Below are 9,325 nucleotides of genomic sequence, written 5' to 3' on the forward strand. Positions count from 1 at the left end.
TGTCGCTCCTGAGTCCACAAGCGCGCGTAGTGGACGTCGGGCGCCGGCGACATGGAGGCTGATGATGATCAGTCTTGAGTCGCCCGACGCTGTGGTGGCATTGAAGTGTGCGTGTAGCACGCGAGGGCTAGAAGGTTGGGCTGCCACCGGGGGACCCGGACCTCCATTCCAGCCAGTAGGGCGCCCCGCACCTACTGGCCCTGACCATTTTTTGGCTGATCGGTAGGAGAGGCATCGACAGTATGCGTGAGCACTGGCGCGGGCGCGCGGCACTCAGCCGCGCGATGTCCAACCTTCCGACAGCGGAAGCAAGTGAGGGATCGACTGGTACGACCACCATTCGCGCGAGGGACTGCACGACGGCGGTTGTTCGACGCGTCAATCGCGTCGATCTCCATCGGCTCCGGAGCTGACTGTTGAGCTTCCGCGGACATTGCCCGCGCGTACGACGCCGCCACTACGTAGTCTTCACGAAGTGCGAGAGCAAATGCCTCCTCGAGTGAGGAGGGTTCCGCTCGAGTCAGACAGTATCGCGTCATGCCGTCACGCATGCCGAACACGAAGACGTGGACTTGAGATGCCATGTCAATCGGATTGGTGACGATGCAGGACGCGAGGTGGCGTGTCTTCTGGACGTAGTCGCGCATGGTCATCTTGCCTTGTCGCAGAGCGAAGAACTCTGCGCGCACTCGGGACTCGTCTTGTGGAGGCTCGAAGGCGAGACGAAGATCACTCTGGAGGGCCTCCAGTGTGGAGAACGCATCGTTGTTTACGACCAGTTTGCCGAGTGCCCACCCCTTGGCTTTCCCGGCCAGTCGGGAAAATAAGAAGTTAACTTTCGCTCCTTGCGCCTCGATCATCCTCGAGGCGATAGCGATGTCGACTTCGCGAAACCAGCGATTCAACGGAAGGCGATTCGCTCCTTCACCGGAGTAGGTTGACGTTTCCAACTTGACGATGTCATTCCTCGAGGAACGCGAGGGAGTTGTCGCTCGCCGATTCGCGTCGGCGAGCTCGCGTTCCATGAACTCTTGAGCTGCTTGACGTTGTTGATCGGGAGTCGCTGAGCTCAGCAGCGACGCGACAACAGCCTCACCGGACACCGCCGCAAGGTGGTGAAAGGCTTCCCACTCGACACGAGTGAGATGAGGGAAAGCAGCATGCTCCAGGGTTGGCCCTGAAGCTTCAGACGCCTGGCCTTGCCTCATTGTGAACTTGGTCATGGGAAGGACTACAAAGTGCTACCAGGTGTAACGGGCCTAGAGTGTCCGTTACTAGCTTACACGTAATAATGAGGAAGCGTGCAAGTTCCGCGATAGTGAAACCAAGTGCTTAGTCTGAAGGAAAATCAACTCTGTTTTTATTTAGGTCCAGGGCAGCTTGCCCTGACCACTCAAATACGCGTCAAACCCTTATTGGCTGATAATGGGTCTGGCTCCCCATATATCAACCAATAGGATGACGGCAGTTCAGCACACGCCAGCCGTGTGCTGCTGCACCTACTTTTGTAATATAAATCCACCTACTTATGTAATGGCGTGGTCCACTACAGTTTAACAACACATCCTTTCGTGGGATTGGTGTTTAGGCCGGCACCGTTGCGTTGTTCAGCTTGTTATAAGCGTGAACCAGATGCCACTTTCCGTTCGGCTTTCGAACGCAGAAAGTTGACGTCGAGTGCGGGGATTTCGACTCCCGCACCATGCCTGCCTTCGCTTTCGCGGCGAAGAAGGCATCAATGACCTCGCACTGTTCGCGCGGGAGAGGCCATTGCCTCGTGACACAGAACTTTGTGCCAGGAACGAGATCAATCTCATGCCGTACACCTCGATCTGGTGGGAGTTGGGTCGGTGGGTGTTTGCTCACCACGTCCGCATAATCCGTCACCAAAGGATACACCGGATCCGTGGGTTCTTAAGGATCTCAGAACCCAAGCGCGTCTGACGCTGCCTGTTTAGGTCTTCCAGGACGTTCTCGTCCAAGACAGAGGAGGTGCTCAGCTCCTCCCGAGTGGTCTCAGGTCTCATGAGTACCATCTCAGCAATCTCTCCAGCCTTGATATTGGTCAGGAAAGACTCAGCCGTCATTTCCTCGAGGTTCAGTATCTCTGCAACCTCGGGCAACGGTTCCAAGTGGACACCAGATGCCTTGACGGGTAAACCGGTCTCGCCATCGAAGATGTGATAATACTCTTCCACCGGCCTTGTCGGAGGAGCCCGGGCCCTGGACTCCAAGTCGCTTGAAGCGACGTCGATCGGAACGAAGTTCGGATCCGACTTGAGGCGGCGGCGGCGTCGTTGACGACGGCGACCGTGACGTCGAGCTTTGCTGCCCATGTCTAGGGATGCCGGCGCTACGACATCCGAGGCACTCGTGGCCTCGTGTGGCACCGTGGTACTCACACAGGAAGCGTGTTCGACGCCTTCCTCTTCAGTTAAGGTCTGGGCGACCGTGAGTGGAACTCTGTTACCCACGCTGAACACGCTGTTCTCAGTGTTCGTGACAGCTGCAGCTGTCTGCGGAACTAAGTTACCCGCCTGTGGACCTAAGTTACCCACTTGGCCAGCGTCTCTTCTGGGCGCTGCCACCATCAAAGCATCCTCGGAGTCGTCATATATGTCGACGACTTTCAAGCACTGCCGGATGCTTTGGTACCCTGGCAGCCCTTGCGGGCGCCCCGGGTCCTGACAGAGGTGGGAACATGACTCACCAGTGCTCTGTCGGACTGTGCAGGGCGGCTGGCACCGATTGCCTTGCCTGGCCAGTCGATTCAGGACACGTGCTTCTCAAGCCAGGGCATGCCCAGGATCATATCATTTGGACCCGAGCTCCATTGGAAGTGGTCCGTTGGGGCTTGTTCGACCGGGAGCCGACAAGGAACTCCCAGGCCATGCTGAGGCCGGCGTACGCGCCTGGCGATGGCTGTACTCTTCTTGAAGAGCCACTTGAATCGCCTCTTCAAGGGTGCTTGACTGCACCCGGAACAGCTGAGTGCGTGCGGGGCCCGTCCATGAACACAGTCATCTTGATGTGTTCGTTGAGTGGGTTTCTCACTAGGGACACCGTGAGCTCCCGTATCTCTTGCACATACTCGTGCAGTTCGCGCCTCCCTTGTTTACACGAGAGGAAGCGCGAACGCTGGCGGTACTCGTAGCTCGCCGGGAGGAACGCGGCTCGGAGCTGCTCACACAGCTGAGCCCAGGCTGTGAAACATCCAGGGGACGTTGCTTCCCGTGGTACACCCAACTCTTAGCACGGCCGCTAAGGTTGGAGAGTGCAAAGGAACACGAAGTTGCTCGGTCGAGATCAGAGCCGCGTCCATCGCGAGCCCTACTTCTCGGACCCAGAAGTGAAGGTTCTCGCCTTCCTTCCCTTCATACGGCTAAGCCTTCAGCCGTATTGGCTTCGGGTGAGGCGGATTTGCTTCCGCCACCGGAGCCTGCAGGTTCTCCCGCACATGCGCGATGAGGCCCTGCTCGTACGAGTCGAGCGTATTGACGCGCTCGAGCTGCTCAGCCGGTGTTGACACCACCAGGCTCTGCAGGGCCTCTATCCCGAAGATGCCTGCCATCTTCCGAACCGACTCGAACTGAGAGTCGTTCATATGGGAGAAGTCGCTCCTGTCCATGGCAACGAACTTCGGAGAGGTTCAGGTAGTCTACCCGCGGTGGCGTGGATTGACTACTAGTGCTACCAAGTGTGACGGGATCACACAGCACCTTGTGCTAGAGGAAGTTATCTTCCGAGATTATACAAACTCTCAGTGAACGGCAGTTCACAGGCCCCCTCTTTATCTAAAAGAGAGCGAAGTGACCTAAATAAGGTAGATTTTAAACTGAGTATATTTATAGGTAGATAAAGTTTGGGTTTAATACAAACTATAAGTTACCTTTAGAAATGCAATGTCGTTTGACCAATGGTTGGCTGTGAACGACCTTGGTACCTTGTACCAAATATCCCGGAGTATGACGTGTCATACACCTGAAGTACACTTCATGTAACCAGGGTACACTTAGGGCTACGTACCCCGTTACAGTCTAGCACACGCCGCTTGCGACATGGCTTCCAGCAGATAAATTGTTGCATGTGCTCATTATTAAGAAGGATTATAGACACTCAGGAGGGTGAAGGACGTGATATTGGTACGATCCTGCCGCCGACGAAGCCCGCGCGCGGCTTATTGCAATCTTGTAATACTTGTTGGAGTACAATCTTTCAAAATGCCATTGTAGAGGGAAAACGCCAATGGCAGTTTTATGATTGGAACCGCGATATTTTCGATATTGCCAGGGGCTCCAATACGGAGCATTATTCTTACTCGTTACCGTACTGCACCGCAGAACTTTCAGAGCATTTTTCAGATGCGTGGTGTTTCTCGACAACCGATTCGACTATAAGAACCGAGACACTGTAACAGTAGTGCTGGGAACTTGTTCAAAATTACCGTATTCCTTATGGGATGGCGACAGTCAAATTCTTGAGGTGGTCCAGCCTTTCTGCCAGCATAAAAGATACCTGCATAAAAAAACTATATAACATGCTAAAATTATATTGGTCGCCAAGCACATAAAGCGCGACGACACGAAATTTAAATCAATTTGATTGGCTGCTGGATTTGTCGCTAATGACCGAGCGTCGCCAATCACATAAGGAATACGGTACATGAATCGTTTACTGTAGAGGCTTTATTATTGTGCCTTTCATGATTTTTGGCAAAACAGACTCTCAGAGGTAGTAAATCGAGGGTCCGATTTCAGCACGGGGTCAGAAATTGGTAGATATCTGACCTGAAATGCAGTTAGGGTTAATGTAAACTGGTGCTGTTTAGGAGAGCTCAATCCGTTATGCCGACATTCAGCGGCTTATATGAGTGGTGAGCGGGCTTTCCATGGACGTCGTTCAGTAGCCAAAATCAACGGACTGACAGCATTACTTGTCAAATACAGCCTAAACGGCCATGGCCTACTCCGATGACTTTCGTTGGAGAAGTGTGGTGCTGATTCACGTCTACGGTGTTCCAATTGAACACGTTGCTGAGCTTCTGAGACCAAAGGAGAGAACGATCCGCCGATGGTATGCGCTGTTTTTAAAAGGTAGAGCTGTCAACGAGCACTGTGAACGGCAACAACATACGCGCTGGCCATCAGAAGTTCTACAGGCAGTGGAAAAATATGTTCGAATTCACCCAACGTTCTACATCGAGGAGCTGCGCGAAAATATTATCAAGCATTTTCCTACACTTACCAACGTATCGCCGTCAACGTTGTGTCGTGCACTAAATTTCGATCTGAATTTGAGTCGTAAAGTGCTAGAAAAGGCGGCACGCGAAGCTGTTCCTGCTGAAATCAGTGTATACCGTCATAAATTGCTGTCACTTTACTCTTTCGCTGAGCAGTTGGTTTTTCTCGATGAAACGGCGAAAGACGGCCGTCATGCTTATCGTCGATATGGATGGTCAAAACGAAATACGAAGGCCGTAGTCAAACTGCCGTTTCGACGTGGCAAGCGTTCATCCGTGCTAGCCGCTCTCGATGTTCACGGGTTTTTTGGGTGGGAATGGACCGAAGGCACATTCACCCGCGAAAAGTTTCACGAAGCTTTTCTCCGTCGAGTGGTACCGAAGCTTAACCCATGGCCACTTCCTCGTTCTATCGTAATAATGGATAACGCAAAAATTCATTGCTACCCGGAGTTACAAGCGGCGAATCATCAATGTGGAGCACGATTATTATTCTTACCTCCGTATTGTCCACAATTGAACCCCATTGAGCAATGCTTTGGCCAGCTAAAGCGTTGGCTACAAAAGTACGCCAATTTGGTGTTTCCACTGTATCCAGAGCAGGTTTTAGATGTAGCTATGCGTGCATGTACTCGACGTAGTGAGAGTGGCTGCTTTGGAGCCTTTCAGCACTGTGGATATCTTTGCAATGGGCTCAGGGAACAAGTATTTCATGATCTGATGCAGACAAGTGAGAATGCCGAAGTGTGTTGAGTACGAAATTATTCTGGGATTTAATGTCTTTTAACCAAATTGCGCCTATGTCTCTTGCATTTCTTCATCTTCTAAATGGTCGACATCTTCCATGGTTGGGTTGGTTGCAGGTGTTGGGTTAAACTGGTGAAATATACCCTGTGTGAATATGTCATGATCTGGTAGCCCAATTGCACGTCTTAATGAAATGACTTCCACCTCCACAGGCATCCACAGTCCATTGAATTTCAGTGTCACGACACCAGTTTGCCTTGTGGATTCAGCGGCATCGTCTTCACGGCGCATTGCTTCACGCGTCTGGTCTAATGCAATGGCTTGAGATGTCGTATTATCCGAAGGAACTTCAAATGCTGTGCCATCAGGCCGGCGAGCATGTATAACGTCAAGATGATGAGCTGGGATTGCATCAAACGCAATAGAGTTGGTAGCTTCGTATGCCATTCTTTGGACCCTTGCATTTTGTATTCTCTGTGCAGTTGCGCGGTGGAACTGCTCGGGTGGTGCACGTATAGAAATGCCTCAAACCGAAAGTCACCAATGCGTGCCAAGTCCCCAGGTGTCAGCAGTTTCCATCGATGGTGTAATGTTGCCGTAAAATTATCAGGGGTGAGCAAGACATATTTTTCTTGTGAGTCATTGCGAGCTCGTTTCAAATAAATCCCCACGTTTTCTGGAAGCTGAATCGGCCGCTTAACAGCTTCTGGGGTACTTAAAACCTCGTTGAACTTCGATAAACATTTCTCCTTAAAGACTGCATAACCCTCCTGAATGTCGAAATGAATGTCCTTGCGCCATCCGCCTCGAGCTCGCCCGTGAGGTTCACCGACACGAACTACAAGCACTGCCTCCGCACGATGTGGTAGTAGACGTGAACCATCTACCGCTAAACGTATAGCCTCCACAGGCCAAGGCTGTATCGTGCTCGCCCCTGAGCCGCCTTGGACCGACAGATCTGACGCGACTTGACTTGACGGTTCAGTTTGCATCACCAAACAACAATGAAATTCGAGTGATGATAGTTGGTGCTCGCCGACGCAGATCAGATAATGGGACCTATACACAAATGTAAACGGGAGAGACTATACAACTGCCAAATTATCATTATCACACGCATCTCTTCCGTACCATTCGCATGTGTTTGTGTGGACTCTCCCAGCAACTGTGTACACCTCAGCTGCAAAATCTAGCTAAGTTTCCGCCTGCATACACGACCGTATACATGCACGCCATAAGTATAGTACTCTATCAGCCGGTTACCCACCTGATGTTCTCGATCACCAATTTTATGAGAGCTCGCACGTCTATTTGCCCGCGCTACACGTGACGTTCTTTCATCTGCACCCTCTTCATCACTCTATCGGCATGAGTGGTCTTCTTATAAGCAGTTTCTTCCTCCATTCTTGTTTGCTACGAGCACCTTGCTGCAGGAATGCACATCACAGCGTGGTCAGTCACTACTATGGCATTGCACCTATCTGCATGCAGCAAGATATGTCCACTTTCGTACCGATACTGGGTTCGCCTCACGCTGCCGGCAACGCCACTTAGCCCCCTCGCCTCTCTGGGGTTCTCTCACTGGCTCCAGTTTTGCGGTGTTATAGTTAATGGTGAGACTAAAACGGGGTGTAAGGTCCAAAATGAGGAAGCCTATCCTGAGATGAGATCCAAAATTAGTCATATGGGCTCGTCCGAAATAACTTATTTCAAATAAGTAGCTAACAGGGGCAGCAAAAAACATGAAATCCACAATACCGAGTAACCTTAGTTATGAATTACTCTTTGCTATCAATTACACTTCAATGTGGCCAATCAGAAGCCGCCAAACGCCCGTGCATCCTTAGTTATCAATTACACGGCTTGACAACCAGTAATTTGCGTACATTATCTAGTACTGGTCTCACTTCTCAAAGCCGCAGATGAGTCCAGCGCAACGAAAACGCCCAAAGGGGAGGCCTCGCCTACCTGGTGGCAAGGGCTGCCAAGTACCAACGAACACCATTACGGCGTACACTGCTTCTCACAAGCTGAGGGTATAGAGTATCTAGACAAGAACGGTAGTATTGCGTCCGCAATTCACACGTTCTACCCTGATTTACCAGCTAGCAAATTTAATTGCCGCCGTATCCTCATTTATTCATGGCGTCGATCCCTTTGATGATCTTTTTCGTGAACTTGCTCAAATTTAAATAGACTGCTTGTTCGAAGATACCGATAGCACGGGACACGCAATTTCTGGTCTCTGCACTGCAGATTGGGTGTAATGCATAACTAAGGTAATTCGGTACATGCATTGATTGCGCCACAAATGGATGATTTCTTATCATCGTCTTGAAAAGGGTATTACAGTACTGCACCCCGTTTTCGCGGGGATGGACCATATCGGATTTGCAAATAGATCATATTTTAGCTGACAAACAATTGTTGATTTGGATGCAGGATCATCACATCCTGAAGTTTATCAAAGGTCCAAGGGCGGTATTGGGTGCAGCAAATGAGAGGGAGCTGTGATTTCAAATCACTGACTTGTGAATCTTTGCGAAGGCAAGTCTGACCAGGCCGATCAGATACATGTGCACGGTTTCCATTACACAAGGAGCAGACGGACGGAAAGTATGTTTTGCAGACCCAGTCTGCAAAATCAGCCTGAGACGGTGAGTGAAACACAGATTCTCATACAGCTTGTTAAGCTGCGCTTGATACTTGCACAGCGTATCGTGTCCGGAAAATACATGTATTGTATCGACAGCATACTTCTCACTATTGAATCTGCCGCCTTCGAAGTCTCGATCACTTGTTTTTTTCATAGTCGAAGTCGTCTTCCACTAAGATGAACCTCCGCGCCTTCCTCATCGCCGCCGTCGCTTCCCTAGCTGTAGCCAATGCTAAAGTCAGCCGAGTCAACCACGATGAAGTGCAGCCGTTCACCCAACCGCTACCGATCACCGACTCACAGAAGTCTGCTGTCAAGTACAAACCCCAGCTCCACATATCGTATGGATGTCACCCGTACCCTGCTGTCGAACCCAACGGCTCTGCTAGTGGCGGTCTCGAATGGTCTGGACCTGCTGATGGAGACTGCACGGGCTCCCCACTGGGCTCACAAGTGTACTCTCGTTCGGATTGGTACAAGAACAAGTGGGCCATCATGTACGCTTGGTACTTCCCCAAAGGCCGCTATGGGCTCACTGGCCACCGTCATTACTGGGAGTACGTCGTCGTCTGGGCAGACAGCTCTACGTCTACCAACTCATCAATCCAGGGCGTGTCCATGTCTGCGGGTGTCGGTCACGCCAAGGCTACTCCCCCGATGCTCAAGTACATTCACGGATCGAG

At 51.2% G+C, this 9,325-nt stretch overlaps 1 protein-coding gene across 1 annotated transcript; it reads left to right on the plus strand.

The window, feature by feature from the left end:
- Positions 1-8,758: 8,758 nt before the first annotated feature.
- On the plus strand, positions 8,759-9,325 carry PITG_22734 (NPP1-like protein; the record flags this gene model as incomplete). Its single annotated transcript, XM_002905866.1, has 1 exon — positions 8,759-9,325. A coding segment is annotated over one exon (506 nt), but the record flags the coding sequence as incomplete, so codon positions are not given.

Source organism: Phytophthora infestans, genomic scaffold, assembly GCF_000142945.1.
Source record: "Phytophthora infestans T30-4 supercont1.5 genomic scaffold, whole genome shotgun sequence".
Lineage (NCBI taxonomy): Eukaryota > Oomycota > Peronosporomycetes > Peronosporales > Peronosporaceae > Phytophthora > Phytophthora infestans.